We start from the raw sequence: 18,221 nt of genomic DNA on the forward strand, positions 1-18,221 counted from the left end.
TATAAAAGGTCAACTTTCGTGAAAGTCTTTATGTAGGGTAGGATCCAAAAGTAGGATGCGATAGCTCAAATGTGATATAGTTAATTTTTTTTATCTTAAATTACTCTTATGATCTGATTTTCACTTATTGAAAATTAGACCTTTTTGACAAATAAACTTTAGTATTCGTTATGTAAAGAGAGAATTCAAAAAACTGCCCTCACCCGTCCAAAGTCTTCACATCAGTTTAGATATATTATTACTTACCCAATTTCGTTAAGAAATTTTCCAATTTGAAATTTTTTCCTTATAACGACTTTTCATATTAGGAGTTATATGGAGTATAGTCTTTTCAGTGGATCTACCCAAACCATTTTAAAGAGCGTTCGTCCTTGGGTCAAAACATGTCATCAAAATATCTGAAAAGTTACGACCCGTGCCTTGAACACAAATTTTCTTAGACAGACATCAAACGCACAGACAATCTTATCTCGATTCTGAATCGATCGGTATAATAAAAGGTGTTAACCCCTTCTGCGTGTCCTCACAATTTAATATATCCTCTACCACAAGAGGTGTACTGTGTAAAAAGTTAAACTCAAATGTATTTGGCGACAGTGCGCATTTAATGTTTAAAAAGAAAAATATTATACAATAGTTGGTACAGCTCCCTATGGATGATTAGAAAAAGTACTTGTTACATCATTGAAAATATGGATTATTATTTCAGCTTTCCATAGAAGAAATAAAGATATATATATATATTTATGAGTACCTTAAGTCTTTGAATAAAGTCTTTAAATAAATACAGATCAGCTCTTTCCCGCATTGCCTCCTTAAGCATTCGAAGGCGCATGCGGACATTGCATAGACTTCTACCTGGAATATGGATGGATTGAAAACTAGAGCTCCAGGTTTTTCTATTCTCGAATTTTCAACGATCGATGTAGTATTTCCTTACTTCCATCTTGCTTCCAGCTTCAAACACTGGCCTTTCCCAGCCCGATCGCAGTGGTATAATCACACAGAACTGATGGGAGAGGACTACGTTTGTGGTGCTAAGAACACTATTTATCGATGAAGTTTTTCAAAACCTCTAGGCGACCCCTAAGATTTCTTGGTTTTAGGTTGCCGATGTTTGACAATAGAAGTGCACCCCAGCAAACCTCTTAATTTATAGCTATCGGACAAGGGCCGTCCGCGCTTTTAGACCATTCAGGCGACACGACCCCATCGCCGCAATCGTGCCAGTGCAAGGGAGACACTGGATTTTGTTTAGTGTCGTCGTTGCTCTACACTGCTTAACCTTAGTCCACTAGGCCAGAGGTGCATAGGTTTACATAGGAAGTATTATGATTGTTCAAGACCAGTAAATTTGTGGGTAAACCCATGTTTTACCCTATAGGCGTTGACAGGCAACGAATGCGCTTTCGTGGGTAGTGAATCTAAACCGAACTAATTCCTGTAGTGCGTTAATATTAATGATAGTGTTTCGAGGATTTGTTCGGTATTCTCTGGGATGCCTCAAAGTTGCCTATTAAGGTCTCTTGTGTCCACGATGTATATCACTAATCAGCCTAAACTAATAGGAAACTGAAAGGAAGGAAATGTCTGAAAACATTAGTCAAGCACAGGCTGGTACCACAGCTTGTATTTTCTCTAGGCTTAGCCGTACTTTGAATTCCCTTGTACATTACATCTGTAACATTCGTGGTCGGAACATCTTTTATGGTTCTTGTAATTTTGGATAATTTCGATTGTGTTGTAGCTTACTGCACTTTTATAGGGTTATTATGTTTGGACTGCCTCTAAATCTAAGTTCTACCTTTTTATTTACAGGCTTTAATAAGAATCCGTAGATTATAACACCTTTAATGAGATGTAGTTGTTTTGAGAGGTCGTTTTTTGCTGCTGCATCCGTTCTGTCCGTGCTGTCCGTTTCTTATTGTAGTTTGCGTTGTGCGTACATGTTTACGGCCATGTCGAACATGAATGATAGTCAAGTATTTAATGATTAACACATACATATTTAACATATGCTTATACAATTTGCTATTTGATCTTCTCTTTCAGTACTCTCACAAATTAAGGAAGCAAGTTATACTCGTGAGCATAAATTTAGATCATAATTTTCGAAAGAATACTCTTTCGTTTTGAAATTTACGTTTTAATCTTTTCAAATTGTTTAAACAAACTTTTTAGGGTTTAACTTTTTATGGAAAATTTAAAACTCTAATATTACTTCATTTTTTCACAAAGTCTGTCCATTACTTTGAAAATGTTAGATGAAATATCACTTTATATTACAACCTTCCCGTTAATTTATTTAAATGCGCGTCGAAACCAAAATATTCCCGCGAGTATTTCATTTCCTTCTTATTTTCTTTCCTCTTTACGCTGTCGACCAATTTTCTATTTCCACATCGATAAACTTCTTTACTTTTTTGTCGATATTTTAACACATGCTTTGGGTTATTGTTAGTTCTTCATTCGATCGTTAAGATTTTATAAATGTTAGTAAAATCGAATCTTCTTTTTTGTACCCATCATCGAAGGATGAGGCCAGAGGCCAGAGGGGATCTTCAAGACCTCACTAAGTACAAATGTACTTAATTAGCACCAAATTTTGAATCGAATTAAACATGTCCGTCTGTCCGTCTGCTTATCTTCCCACCTGTGTAGTCTGCTGCAAAACTAAAGCTATCAACTTCGAATCTGACAGAAGCGTTGGAAATTATCACACGCAGCTTATTGCTGAAAAAGGGCCAAATTGGTCGAAGGACACTTCTACAGTGCTACTTAAAAAGGGAAAAACATTTTTTTTAAAAGTAACATAAAATTGATTCTTTGATCGTTTCTCACAAGCTATATCAGATAAATATAGCAAAATTTTATCGCATTTTCTATGGGCGATGCCCATAGAGAGAAATGAGGTTTACCCCCAACCGTTATCTAACGTCTAAGTTCCTTAGTTTAGTCGTATCGTTCTCAAATTATCCCTGCCTTAAGCGGCTACTCGGTTTTATTTTCTGCGCGGATGCTTACTGGATTATCAAACTTATGTTCACCAGCCAGATGGCTTCAAACAGACAGAGCGAAGAAATACCCTTGACATTCACTCTCAACCTGTCTGTCATGGTTCTGGTTATTATATGCTGATACGCTTTGCGAATGTGATAACAACCCTGGCTTCCGGTGGATTTATAAATAATCTGGTAACTTACTATACAATATGGAAGTAAATTTACAAAGAGTAAAAGAGATAGCAAATTGATATATATAAAAAGGCAAAATAGTATAGTGGATAGAGAGGGAAAGAGAGAGAAAGATGGAGAGAGAGATAGAGAGAGAGAGGGAGAGAGAGTGTGTGTGCAATAACAAAATATAACATAGGCACATGCGTGTACGGGACTAATGTTAATAATAAAAGCTATACATATACACAAAAAGGAGTAAGATAACGTTATAGAAAAGAAAGCTAGTAATAATAAAGAGAAACATACAAAGAAAACAAACTAAAACTAAGTGTAAGTGTGTAAAACGACACTGCAACGAGTGATTCAAAATTTAATTTTTTTTGTAGCGCGCAGAAGCAAGCTTCCAAAATCCCATAAAGTACCTAAATGCTTGGTAAGCTTTAAATTTGGAATGCTCGTAAGCATGTCCATCTGTCCATTTGCCTAAATGTGTAATATCTGTAGTAAATATTCTCCCGTTAGAGAAAATATAAATTTGCAAACGAATTTCAGAGTGATCTAAACTTTTGAAAGTCCGCGCCTACAACCCCCACAAGCCTAAGCGACAAAAACTTCTATTTTGCAAATAGAAAAAAACCCCACTAAGCCTACTCTATATTATGGAGCCTTAAAATTTAGTTCTCTTACTATTTTGGCCTTGTTTAGGATAACAGTGATGGATATAAAGGATTCGGTCACGACCGAATATAATTTTCTTAACTGTTAGTAAATGAAAAGGAATAGCTTAAGCAATAATCAAAATTCCTCCAACTTTTTCTGATTTATGACTTATTTAAACTGATCTTCGGAGATGAACAAATTGACATTACTCTAATGGCTTTTGGTTCTAATCTTTGACTTGACTGATAAAACTTTTTTTTCACCTCTTCCCTCTGTCTTGTCCCTATGCTCTTAATCCTGCCGCAGCTTAATACTAAACGTATTAAGGAACATGATCCAATAAAAATTCGATTCTTTTATTTTCTATCTAAAAAATTCCTAATAAAATTGCTCTGTAACCTCTTCAATCCCATTGTAACAAAAATTGTTATTACAAAATCAAAAACAATAAAATTTAATCTATAAAGAAATCATCATAGGATAAACATTCCATTCCAGGTGTCAGAATTTTACGATAGAGTTGACCTAGTCCGTTGCTAAATTGTTCACCCATCGCATTCCACACATCTAGCGAATTATCACTTAAGACTTTATTCGTTGCATCGGTCAATTCCTTATTGCCACCAAATAAATTTTCAAATTTAAATGTTACACTGGAAAAAAAAAGCTTGTTAAACAAAATCTTGATATCGTTCACCAAATACCTTCCAGGTTCTAAGGAGGTTAAGAACGTAACCGTTTTTATGTAATTTTTGCCGTCACGCTTTTCCAAAATAAATTTATGTTTGCTTGTGATGTGGACATCTTTTAATATAAACTCTCCATTACCATTCCCTTTCATTGGTAGCAGCAGCAGTTTACCGTCAATTTCATAGCGAGCCATTATTTTCAAAATTGGTACTTGAAACTCAATTTCATGATATTGAGTATTCTTTTCAAAGCCTTTGGTACTTAAGGCCTTTGCATTATCCAAACCGCTTAATTTAATGTCGAAAAGTTGGAATTTCAATTGTAAGGGCGTATTGCTAGCTGTTTTGGTCGCTTCCAATCGATCGAATGTTATCAACTTTAAACTTGGCATCTTAAAAAGGGAATTTCCTTCGGGATAAAGACGTATTACATCATTTATTCTTTGGGTAATGCATACATGATCGCCTGCTTTGCATTTTTCAATCTCCGGTGCTAAAAGCAAAGAGAAAATTTCAAGAAAAATTAATGTTTCTAAGAAGCATGAGCCAAACGAAATAGTTATGATGAGAATGGAAATTCTCTTTTAACTATACTGTATACACACGAACTTAACGTCAACTTTTAATATCCAAACAAAGACAACTTTTATTCGAGTAGTCGCAGTCGTTACATTCCGTAAGAAATTTGATCGCAAGATATGTGAAAAATCCATTCAGGACGAAATGCATTATACGTAATATCTCAGGCACACCGAAATGCCGGAGCTGCGCGAATGGGGAACATGCAAAATATCACTGTATCAGATTCGAGCGTGGACTGATATATGGCTGAGGGCCTTCAAGCGCTAGCTATTAAACGTGTTAATTTATCCTTGCAATCGGCCGTCTTTCCCTCTAAATGAAAGCCAAGTTACGTTACATTACACTACTCTGTACATAAAATACTTATGAAGGTTAAGGAGGAGTGAATTTATATAATTTATACATATATGTTATATTGTACATCCATCCATCCATATATATATATATATATCCATCCATAAACTTCATAATCACTTCAGAATAAAATCACATATTTGCATATGTCACCTCATATGTATATAATTGTAAGATTGGTGTGTCCCTTTGGATTGGATTTCGACTTTAAACTTACAGAACGGATAAAAGAAATTTGACTTAAAATTTGACTTAAATAAGGTGTTCTAGGCGAAGTTTTAATTTCAAAAGACTGACAAATTGCCTGACACTCAGACATACCACACTATGTGCTTTATTTCATTGTGCTATTCAGACATTCATTGATCAAGAATAAGTAAACTTGACGAAATTGCCGACGAGATACTAAGCTAAATCACTTGCTGCAGCTTCGATTAAAATTTAAGCTACAGTTACCGGTAAACGCAGTGAAACGGTGACGCAAAACACTGATACTGATCATGACTTATTCTCTATTAAGTGCGAAATTGCAAATGATTTTCTCGTAAATATATTTAACGGTCACAACTTAAGGTAATATTAATAAGTAATTGAGTAGCCTTTATAAGCGTCCTTTTAAACACTAAAGCATTACAAAGATACTCAAAAGATGAAATAATAAATTTTTCAATCTTACGTAAGTCACAAGCGAGGATATGAGAAAGTCCATATAATACTAGAAAAATAGTTGACCTCCAATCTTGTTTACACATTTCGATATTGAATGTTGAATTTAAATTTTTCGCGACACCGATCTGTTATAGAATATATTATTAACTAAAACTTGGTAATAATTGTAAGCTCTTTTTATACATTACAAATCTCATTAAAATGACTTCATGTAATTTACAATTTACGAGTTGAGGTGTTTATAATGTTAGTTATGTGTTGGGAAATTTCGAACACCTATTATTATACATAAGTTGTTTAAATCCGAACTTTTGACTTTAATCGAAGGCACGTTTGGCTGCATACATCACTCTCTCAAAGCAAAAGAAAAAATATGTGCATAACAAGGGAAAAATTAAAGCGTAAAATAGTTCTAATAGGCTATTTATATGCTTTCTAAAATATGATTTCACCCTTAAGCGCATATTGTTGCCAATTGTCTACATTCCATTTCGCGTTCATTTTAAATTTAATTTGATCAGAAAAACAATATTTGAGATAAAAAACAAGTGAAAACATTCTAGTCGGCCTACGCTGCTGCTAAATCCCCTACACCACATTGTCTAACACAATTCTTATTTTTGCCATAGAACAAATACATTACACCCTGTTTTTGCATAAACTTACTGTTATGGAACTGCATATTAAAAATTGCATTACCTTGCAAATAAAAGCTTACCTTCCGCAAGAATGGTCTCAAACTCAAGCGGTCCAAAAATTGAGGTACTTATTCAAAATTCAGCTCCGTTAATTTCTATATCTAATTGATATTAATCAATCAGCAATTTTCCTAATACCATATTAAAATTTAAATTTTTCTGCCCTATAAAGAATCAACTTACGTGAAAATCCTTATACACGGTTGGATCTGTAAAGTAGGCCAAAGATAGCTAAAGTTGGTACAGTTAATTTTTTTTGTCTTAAATTCACTTATTGAAAATTAGACCTTTCTGACACGTTAACTTTAGTTTTCGTTATGTAAAGGGGGAGTTCAAAAAATTGTCCGCACCCGTCTAAACTCTTGACATTAGTTTAGTAACATTATTACTTAGCTACTTTCATCAAGAAATTTTGAAAATTGCAATTTTTTCCATATAACGACTTTTAAAATTAGGAGTTATATGGGGAGCGGCCTTTCCAATGGACCGATCCAAACTATTTTCAATAGCATTCGTCCTTTGGTCAAAACACGTCACCAAAATATCTTAAGAGTTGCGACCTGTAGCTTTCATTACCTCAAACAGTAAGACAGGCTGAGATCAATTCTGAATCGATCGGTATAATAAAAGCTTCTGCGCGTTATAGACATCTGCACAAACTTAATATAGTCTGTACCACAAGTGGTGTAGGGTTTGAAAAGTAACAACAAAATGAAATTGACGACAATGCGCATTTAGCGTTTAAAAAAAAACTATACACAGGTTGCTACACGTTGCCTATAAATGATTGAGAAAAGTGCTTGTTACACCATTGAAAATATTCAGCTTTCAATGGAAGAAATAATGATTGTAACGAAATGCCAGGCCCATTTAATTTATTGATCTGCTGGCAGATTATTAGTTGTGCCCATCTTGACTTTTGTCCGACCAAAATCTCGCTATCTCGCTTTGATTTCAAAGTTAACTTTAAGCTACTTGCGTGTATGTCGCGTAGCTTAACTCATAGCTGATAAGTTAAGAAATAAGGTAAACCGCGAAATTGACAGGCATTTGAAACGCATTAATAGCCGCTAAAGAGTGAAGAATATCAGCAGCGACTTGATTCGTCTGCATCCATGTAAGTTTTGAATATTTAGGAGGCACAACATTTTAAATGACTTAATTAAAATCGCATGTGGCAAACTATATATAGATATATATATATATAGACTAGCATCCCACGGCGTAGGAGAGTGATTATAAATTTTCTTATTTAGAAAAATCGTATGGTTTAATGGAACAATAGTAGAGTATTCAATAATAATAAAATCTCTTGATAGTTAGATACTTCGTTCAACTTCGTGCGTATAAGCAACCGGTACGGAACTAAAAAGTTTACGAGAAAACTTAGATAGAATGCTTCAGATTTAAACCGCAAACTAAAGTAAAAATGAAAAATTTGCCTAAGGAACTGTTCAGTTTAACACAGTATGACGCCCTAATTAGTTGGAGAAGTGGACAATATAAATCCATAATATATAAGATTATTGTCATATGAATAATGAAAAATCACGTTGTACTAATTATTGTTATACTGCAGCCTCTGTACCTCGACAAGGTGAATTCATGTTAGAATAGGAATCCATACGATACACCGAGAAGCTAATCCTAGTCGTTTGTTTATTGTAAAAAATATGTTCGCTATAAAGGTAGCAATCCACGAAGCAAATCTACAAAGTGTGAGGATCTCGATTTTAAGGGATGTTTGATAAGGCCTAAAAACTGCACCGATGATAGAACATTTTGTGAATCTCTTTGCTTGCCGTTGATCTGCCCACTGCGCTCCAATTGCAACCCGATTTTTTCCGTGCCCCTTACGCTACCAACGTGTTAATATGACTTCTTGGAACGCCACAGAAATGTTCAGAACCTAACATGGTCCCTCGGGCCCTGTTTTAGTTAGACAGTCGGCCTTTTCGCTGCCCTCAATCCCCGAAACGCCAGGCACCGATATTAGGTGCACGTCATTGTGCTTGTCTTGCTTATTCAATGGTGCAAGGCACACCAAGACAAACCTGAAAGTTATTGTTTACCCTTTCAAGGCCTGTATGACTACTTGACTGTCGCAGTAAGTGCAGATCAGCTCATTCCTGCATCACCTTCTTAGGCATTAGGAGAATGCATAGACTTCCGTTTGAAATGTGAAGGGGTAATATGGCCTTTTGAAAACTCAGGCGACATACCGCAGCCCCAGTTTTTCCGCTCTCCGATTCTGAACCATTTCTTTACTTCCATTCTAGACTCAAAAGCTGGCCCGTCCTAGCACGACCTCGCCGATGTAGGTACACTGAACCGATGGAACGGTATCTCTAGGGGGATCTGAATATTTCCCGATTTTGACAATCCAAGTGCGTCCAAGCAAACTTGTTTTTCTATAGCTATTCGAAGAGACTTAACGGCCGGCAACGCTTTTATGCCATTCAGGGGACAGAACCTCATCGCCTCATCATGTCGTCGCTGCTCTATTTTGCTTTACCTTAGGCCATCAGGCTAGAGTTCCGTAGGTTAGCATAGGAAAAATTATGCTTGTACAAGACCAGTAAATCTTTTTCGGGATTTATATCCCAAGTTTTACACTGTAGGCGTTGACAGACTAAACAACAATACGCGTTATGTCAGAGTACGATAACGATATGCGAACTAATTCTTGTGGTTGCTATTATTACCATAAGTTCAACATCAAGGCATTATTCTTGCTTACATGTATAACTCCTACGGGTTTTTTCTCTTGTGTCTCGGTCTTCAAAAAGATTATCTCTTTAGCAAGCTCCAGTCGCGTTGTCGGCTCGATCGGAATAAAAGGCATTGGTGATATCCAGCTAACTTCGCTTTTGCATAAGCAGGCATTGCCAACTGCAACAAGTAGTCACGTTTGAAGTATATTAGCTGTTTTTTTTTCAACTGTGACAAGCCTCCGGATTCCATATTGTCTCTTACTTACTAACTTAACACTTAACTATAAACTTCATCTACACTAGATACCTAAGATAGCTTAAAACTAAGTGTGGGAACGAATTTAATCCTCACGGGATTTAGGAATAACAACTATCATTGCAGGTATAAAAATAACGATTACAATAACACGTCTTATAGTGCCAAGGTTATGTTAATTTAATCAGATAGATAAATTCACTGAGTTTAAATTCTAAGATACGCAAATCATAATCAAGTATTTATTTAGTTGCGTATTACAAAAGCAGAACGTTTCGCTAGTCAATGCCGCAATTCTTTAGTAATATGTTTAACAATTGCCTGACCGCATCAAACCTGTATGCGGTAACTGATAGTTCTTATTGTACATCGGACGAAAAGGATTTGGAAGATCATAGTTAGTGCAGCAGCGCGATAAACTAATGGACAAATAATGCTTAGTTCACTAGTTAGGTACATCAAAGGAAATGTTACCTAGCAAACAAGCGGAGCATATATTACCCTTTATCAGATTAACCGTAAATAAAACACGTACACGTTCACGTCTTTTCACTAAAGTGGGAAGGTCAACTAATTTTAATCTGCATCTAGAAGGAGTGAGGATACATTCCCTTTCCTACCCTCACCCACACAGCGTAAAGATGAGAAGTTTTTTTTGATTTTTTTCTATATGGCATCAGTAGCTAGATAATGTCCCAGATAATCGAGGCGTACGCTACCGTTGACCAAATTAACACTGTATATAATCATTTAGTTCTCCACTTCTTCAAGAGCCATTGCAACGATTTGCTTTATTCGTAATTGTAAGCAAATGTCGATTAAATTTCAACCTGAAATCAAAAATCACCCGAAGATCATCAAAAGTCGAGATATTATCTAATAATTGATGAACATGAACTCGCGCCACGACAAAGACATCTTTTTACATTTTTAAGAAATCACAACAATATCATTAGTCAAGCACCATGTGACCATCGCATACAGATCAGCCTGCAATATTTCCGCTTCCACGTTGCACTGTAACGAAATAAAATATTTGAACATCGCCCGAGTAAATTAGAAATCTAGCACAGTTGACACTAGTAGGCAAGTTATTAGAAAATAAACTCTACAAAAGGGGATAAGGATTTTTAGAAAGAGCCAAGCAGAACATTTTGTATGTACTGCGTTCGATTTCTAACCTCGGCTTTGAATTAAAATCGAAATAACACTATTTTCCATGAAAGCACTGCTTCTGAACCCAATGAAAGCTTAGTTCATATCTTTCAAATCATAGATCATCGATTGAAATTCTCATTCAAGTTTAAGGCAATGTGTGATATAATCCTTCAAATTATCGTAACTCGTAATCGCTTATTAAGAAATTAAATATATTATGCAAAGTAATCATCATAAGCTAAGCATTACTTAAGCTTATAAATACGTTAAGATAGAATGGCGTATAATAATTTTACTTCTTTATTATACCCATCACCGAAGAATAGGAGGTATATTCACCTTGTCAAAACGTTTGCAACGCACGGACGGAAGCATCAGAGACTCCACAAAGTACATATGTCAGCATCAAATTCTAAATCGGCTTAAACATGTCCGTCTCTCCGTCCATCTGTCAGGAATAAAAAGTTGGTCTTATACTCACTATTCATAAACTATAGCAGATAAATGTATATGGACGACGCTTTAGCACCTATATAAAAATGGTAAAAGTTGACCACGCTAACTCCTAGTGTATCGTGTAAAAAATGTAATTATTTTTTCAATACCTTTATAACGCGCAGGAACAAGCGTCAATAATTCCATAAATCATATATATTCTTAGCAAGTTTCAAATTTACAATGCATCTAAGCATGTCCGTCTGTTTGTTTGACCAACATTGTATAGTATTCGCCCGTTAGCGAAACGCCCACAAATTTGCAAAAGAATTTTGTAAGTGCCCTAAACTCTTGAAATGACCCACGCACCTATGCGTTACTTTGAAAATAAAAACAAAATAGCTTCGCCCACTTCACATCATAGATTTTGAAAATTTGGTTCTTTCACATTTTTTTTTGTGTCTTTTTTAGGATAACGGTGACGGATATAAAGCATTTCGTCACGACCGAATATAATTTTCACACTTGTTTTTTATTCTAACAATATCTAATCTATGTTAGTATATGCGCCACCCCGCAAAAACCTTTACAATCGAACCGTTACAATAAATATTTATTCAAAAATCGCAACAATTAAAATTTAATCTGTAAAGTAATCATCATAAGATAAACATTCGATTGTAGGTAATACAACTGCATCAAGAACTTTAGCCAACCCCGCGCTAAATTCTTTCTCCATCGATTTCCATACATCTCGCGAGTTATCAGTTAGGATTTTATTCGTTGAGACGGTCAATTCCTTATTCCCACCGAATAAATTTTCAAAATTAAATATCATGCTGCAATCAAAAACTATTAAAAGAAAATTTTAATTTAATTGAAATAAAATTTAATTTACCTTTCCACGTCTGTGGAGAGCAATAACTCTGTCGATTTTATGTAATTTTTGCCATCACGCTTCTCAAAAGCAATTTTCCAGTTCATTGTTGCATGTACATCCTTAAGTGTAAACTCTCCGTGCCCTTTACCTTTTATAGGTACCAGCAACAGTTTACCGTCGATCTCATAGCGAGCATTTATTTTCACAATCGGTACTTCGAAGTCTACTTCATGGTGTTCAGTGCCCTTTTCAAAGCCATTGGTACTTAGTACCTTCGTTTTATCCAAACCGGTTATTTTAATATCGAAGAGTTCGAAGTTTAACTGTAACGGGGATTTGGCATTCGACTTAGCCGCTGTCAGTTTATCGAGTGTTACCAACTTTAAACTTGGCATTTTAAAAAGGGATTTCCTTCGGGATGAAGACGTGTTATATCATTCATTCTTTGGGTAATGCATACATGATCGCCTGCTTTGCATTTTTCAATCTCCGGTGCTAAAAGCAAAGAGAAAATTTCAAGAAAAATTAATGTTTCCAAGAAACATGAGCCAAACGAAATAGTTATGATGAGAATCGAAATTTTCTTTCCATCATACTGTATATACATGAACTTAACGCCCACTTTTATTATCCAAAGATATACAATCTTTGGTCGAGTACTCGCCGTCGTTACATACTAGAAAATATTTGATTGCAAGATAAATGAAAAATCGATTCAGCTGGATACGCATTATACATAATATATATACATGTTTTTTTTTTTTGCCTCGCTACCAGATATGTATATATGCGTCCGAATCTAAAAACCACTTCTCAGTCGAGGTGTTTTTCTGGAATTTTCAACCTACTTTTTCTCCACTAGATGGCTTAATAATAGCATTACTTTGGTATTTAACGCTTATTATGATTAATGTTAGGGAAAGATACATTGCAGAGAACGTCATACCTTTAGCAACTCTCCTTTTGAACACATCAAAATAGTGGTAGGAAAGAGTGAATTTACTTCACATGTGTAATACATATATAATTGTGTGGCCATATAAATATACATACATACATCGATAACATACATAAACATACACAAACACGCACACATTGTAACGTAATGAATTGAGAGAATGCATGGAGAAATAAATTATTGTCTTATGTACTTTCTGACCGGCTAGGATTACTTTCAAATTCACGCACAGCTTTGGGGAACGGGAAACATGCACTAAATTTCACTGTATCAGATTCGGGCGTGGATTGATATACGGCTGAGGGCCTTCATGCCTTAGCAACTAAGCTCATTAACTTATCCTTGCAACCGGTCGTTTTTCTCCCTACCTGGAAGCTACATTATGCTGGATTACATTATTCTTTCACAGGGCTTCAAGCACGCGTTTTATTGACAAATTTAGTTGCATAGCTAAACTACTTAAGATTTTAACTGGCTTGTTGTTCTACGAATGGATGGTAGGCATGGAAGATACAATTTCCCCAGTCCAACATGGTTTTATCAAGTGTCTATCGACTTCAGCCAAACTGTTTGAATTATGTTGCCGCATTCAGGACATTTTCTTTGTTAATTGCTAAGCAGATCTTGTATATATATATATATATATATCCCAGGATGAACTTTGATAAAATAGACCAAAAATTATTACTAAAGAAACTTCCGGCGCTCCCACCAAGCTTGTTTGAATAAGCAATGGATCCATCCGTCCATGTATATATAAGGTATATCCATCCATCCATCCATAAACTTCGTAAGGATTTTAGAATAAAATCCCTTATTTGTATACGTCACCTCATGTGTGTATGCAAACCCTTTGTGGAATCAGTTGGATTTCGAAATTAAACTTATAGAACGGATAAAAGAAATTTCGAGTCAAATTTCTTTTGCAAAACAAGGTGTTCAAGGGTGAAATTTTAATTTCAAAAGGCAGACAAATTGCCTGACACTCAGACGTACCACACTACGTGCTTTACTTCATTGTGTTATTCATACATTCATTGATCAAGAATAAGTAAACTTGAAAAAATCGTCGACGAGAGATTAAATTAAATCAATTGCTGCAGCTTCGATTAAAATTTAAGCTAAACTTGCCAGTAAACGCAGTGAAACGGTGACGCAAAACACTGATATTGATCATGACTTATTGTCTATTAACTGAAAAATTGGAAATGATTTTCTCGCAAACATGTTCAACGGCCACAACTTAAAGCAATACTAATAAGTGGCTGAGTAGCCTTAGTGCGCGTCCTTTTAAGCAGTAGAGCATTGCAAAGATACTCGAAAGATGAAATAATAAATTTTTCAATCTTACGTAAGTCACAAGCGAGGATATGAGAAAGTCCATATAATACTAGAAAAATAGTTGACCTCCAATCTTGTTTACACATTTCGATATTGAGTGTTGGAGTTAAATTTTTCGCGACACCGATCTGTTATAGAAAATATTGTTAACTAAAACTTGGTAACAATTGTAAACTGGTTTTATTCATTAGAAATCTCGTTGAAATGACTTAATGAAATTTACAATTTACGGGTTGAAGCGCTTATTACAATGTAATAGGTAACGTGATTTCTATAATTCGATATTTCAGGTACTAATTGTTCAATTAATTTGAATTAATTAAAACAGGAATGAAAAGAAAAACTAACCTTTGTTAATTAATATAAGTAGAACTTGTAGATGACTAGAATGTCATTCCTTAGCTCTTTTTGGATAGAAATATTATTGAGTTAAACGGGGAAATGAGCGCATTACGCTAGCGTTTCGGACTTAAAAAATACGAGTTTGCTACGAAAAACATTTGTTAAGTAAATTATAGTTGTTAAGGCACTGGATTCTATTATAAATATTAATTAACCATATTCTACTCTAATGAACACCATTAAGCATTGATTCTCTATTTATTTTATTCAACTTTAATTATAAATAAATTGTTTAATTATGAACTTTCGCCTTTAATCAGAGACATGTGTGGCTCCGTTCAACACTTTCTTAGATTATATTAATTACAAAGGAAAGAAAATCGAATAAATTAAATATAAACTAAAAATAATAATTGATATTCCCTTTGGAACAACTTAACGACAAGGTGATCCAATATTTATTACAAAATTCAATTTAGGATCGATTATTAAGCACTTTTTGTCTTCCTGTTATCTCTGGCAATAGTAACACTGTTAATTAGCAGCTATTTGACTGTTTGTTCTTTCAATCTTACTTGCTTAAAACAAAAGTATACAGAATTTTGTATTTTTAAGTGAATATGCGCTACAGCATACATACACCATTCTGATTTTTTAAGTGAATGCACGCTACAGCAAATATACACAACTCTGTGTTGTTAAGCGACTACTTGCATGCTACATTTAAGCTACAGCATGCATACACAGTTCTGTGTTTTAAAGTGAATATACGCTATAGCATACCTACACAATTCTGTGTTTTTAAGTGAATATATGCTACAGCATGCTTACACAATTTGTTATTTGTAAATTAATATACACTTTAGCAGACTTACACAATTTCGTGTTTATAAGTGAATGTAGGCTATGGCAAACCTACACAACTCTGTGCTTTTAAGTAACTACGCGTTATAGCGAATCTATATAATTGTGTGTTTTTAAGTATAAATACGCTACAGCATCCACACACAATTCTTCGTTTTTAAGTGAATATACGCTATAACAAACCTACACAACTCCGCGTTTTTACGTGACTATGCGCTTTAGGAAATCTGCATAACTCTGTGCTTTTAGGCAAATGTACTCCACAGCATGCATACATTTTTTTTAGATGAATATATGCTACAGCATACATATACAATTCGGTATTTGTAAATGAATATACGCTATAGCAAACCTACACAATACTGTATTCTTAAGTGAACGTACGCTACGGCATGCATATAAGTTTATATGTATGAAAAATATAAACAGTAGGCAGGTTAAAAATAGGGGTATTGATTGTATCTTTTAGTTTTAACTAGTTCTCACTTCGACAGCGTGACTTGAAAGCCATTTAGGTTTCGCTTTACCCGGTAAGCATTTTCATAAATTTTGAAAATTTTTTTCACTTAAAAACAATTTATTGCCAAAAACTGGTACAATGCAGTTGATGATACGAAAGGTCTCAGCACTTTCTTGATTTACCTTTGAGCCTCTTTTAGTAGCCTGCTCTTTTCAAATGATTCCAAAATGTCATATGGTTAATTTTTGGCGCCTCCGTTATTTCCTGACAACTTGCGTGCCGGTCTTGCTCCACCAGTTGCAAAATTTCATCGACTTTTTCAGTGACTGGCGGACCAGAGTGAAGTGGATCTTTGACATTTCCGGAACGGAATGGACCAAATCACTTCAGGGTCCTTTATTCACTCACAGCATTTTCGCCGTAGACTTCGCCATATTTTTGCAATTTTTACTTTTTCCACAGCAAAAAAACCATCACATAGCGCATTTCTTCAGATATTTCTCTCTATTACTCAAAGAATTAGAAAACTGTCCACACAAAAACTTGCAAACATTGGGCGAAAAATGGCATTTTGTGTCAATTCGCGTCAATGCTTTTAAATCGTTGAACCCAAGACCGATGATTGAGATATGATGGAGCAGCATCCCCCTAAGCTTCTGAACGTGTACGCTCTCTGCGATAGGACTTTCCATTCGAGCTGCAACAGTGTATCCTTGACAACTCTTGCAACAAGTGGCCGAAGAATGACAATTTGTGTCAATTCGCGTGAATACTTTTAAATCATTGAACCCAAGACCGATGATTGAGATATGATGGAGCAGCATCATCCTAAGCTTCTGATCATGTTCGGCGGGCCTCGACAGCGCCGAACGTTACTTACCGTACACAACTTCGCAGCTATTCCCTCGTTCTGGTAAGAATACACCAAAAAGTACACATCATTTTAATGCAAACTGGAAGGTTAGACTTATATTAGGGTTAAAAAAAGGCTTATTTGATCCAAATTCCCCAACGTTAATTTTTTTGCTCAAACATTACTATGAATTAATTTTTATCATGAAATATTAAGGCAATAATTCTATCAACTAAATTGTTTTGAGCGATGGGGTTCGTATTCGCCTACTTTGGTACGTAATTGCTCAGAACTAAAGACGAACAACCTTTCTAAGCAATGAATAACAGCTTATTTCGGTTCTTGATCGGACAATGTAATTGCTATAAAATATTCTACTTATTCGAACTTGATAATGAATGGATTGCCTTGCTGTAATGTCTTTGAAAGTTATTCTATAAAATGGCGTTCTTCAGGATGAACTAAACCCGTGAAGTGATGATCTTATTATTTGAAAAGTTGACTCCAATTCGCCCCGAAAATCGTACGATTCAAGATAGTTGCGCTTTTCTTCTTAGAACTACGTTGCAGATACGACCTTACTCCAAGGTTCCAGCAACGAATTAAGTTTTCAAACGCGGTATTAAAACAGTTATTTACTCCATGATCCGAAAACATTATGCAATATTTTATCAAAGGAACGAGTCGCTCTTGAAAAAAATCCAAGGGAAAGATTTGATATGTACTGCGTTCGATGAGAAACCTTAACTTTGAATAAAAATCAAAATAACCTCACTTTCCATGAAAATATTAGGATTTACTTTAGCGTTATATAAAGAATTATGACAAATTTTATTTACTTTATTCGGGTGAGATTTTAAAGCGAATAACAATTTAATTTTTTTTTTCTTTTTTGTGCAATGTATAAAATAAATCTTCAATTTACGCACACACTTATTCTGCAAAGAAATCATCATAAGCTAAACACTCTAGCGTGGGTAATAAAAGTTCTTCAATAACTTGGGCTATGCCTCTGCTAAATTCTTCGCCCATCGCATTCCATACATCTTGCGAATTTTCAGTTAGAACTTTATTCGTCGCATCGGCCAATTCTTTATTACCATCGAATAAATTTTCAAAATCGTACGTTGAA

General features: G+C 35.0%; 2 protein-coding genes across 2 annotated transcripts; both read right to left on the reverse strand.

Annotated features, from left to right (window-relative positions):
- Positions 1 to 4,242: 4,242 nt before the first annotated feature.
- Positions 4,243 to 6,217, reverse strand: LOC119639999 (protein takeout-like). Its single transcript, XM_038037774.1, has 3 exons — positions 6,138 to 6,217; positions 4,541 to 5,018; positions 4,243 to 4,489 (listed from the first exon to the last, which is right to left on the reverse strand). Exons 1-3 carry the CDS (start codon positions 6,211 to 6,213, stop codon positions 4,291 to 4,293), a joined length of 753 nt encoding a protein of 250 aa, XP_037893702.1. The 5' UTR covers positions 6,214 to 6,217; the 3' UTR covers positions 4,243 to 4,290.
- A 5,814-nt stretch (positions 6,218 to 12,031) lies between these two features.
- LOC119640015 (protein takeout-like) lies at positions 12,032 to 14,725 on the reverse strand. The gene is made up of 3 exons (XM_038037792.1): positions 14,581 to 14,725; positions 12,290 to 12,766; positions 12,032 to 12,230 (listed from the first exon to the last, which is right to left on the reverse strand). The coding sequence occupies exons 2-3, from the start codon at positions 12,664 to 12,666 to the stop codon at positions 12,032 to 12,034; spliced, it is 576 nt and encodes a 191-aa protein (XP_037893720.1). The 5' UTR covers positions 12,667 to 12,766; positions 14,581 to 14,725.
- Between the last annotated feature and the right edge of the window lie 3,496 nt (positions 14,726 to 18,221).

Source organism: Glossina fuscipes, unplaced genomic scaffold (assembly GCF_014805625.2).
Source record: "Glossina fuscipes isolate IAEA_lab_2018 unplaced genomic scaffold, Yale_Gfus_2 114, whole genome shotgun sequence".
NCBI classification, from domain to species: domain Eukaryota; kingdom Metazoa; phylum Arthropoda; class Insecta; order Diptera; family Glossinidae; genus Glossina; species Glossina fuscipes.

What these genes read in the sequence shown, in the direction of transcription:
- LOC119639999 (XM_038037774.1), bottom strand. Translation starts at nt 6,213, where the DNA reads ATGTGTAAACAAGATTGGAGGTCAACTATTTTTCTAGTATTATATGGA. An exon ending in TATCCTCGCTTGTGACTTAC is followed by an intron (nt 5,019 to 6,137) that starts GTAAGATTGAAA and finishes CTTTGCTTTTAG; the next exon opens with CACCGGAGATTGAAAAATGC. An exon ending in ACCTCCTTAGAACCTGGAAG is followed by an intron (nt 4,490 to 4,540) that starts GTATTTGGTGAA and finishes TTTTTTTTCCAG; the next exon opens with TGTAACATTTAAATTTGAAA.
- LOC119640015 (XM_038037792.1), bottom strand. Translation starts at nt 12,666, where the DNA reads ATGCCAAGTTTAAAGTTGGTAACACTCGATAAACTGACAGCGGCTAAG. An exon ending in CTCTCCACAGACGTGGAAAG is followed by an intron (nt 12,231 to 12,289) that starts GTAAATTAAATT and finishes TTTTGATTGCAG; the next exon opens with CATGATATTTAATTTTGAAA.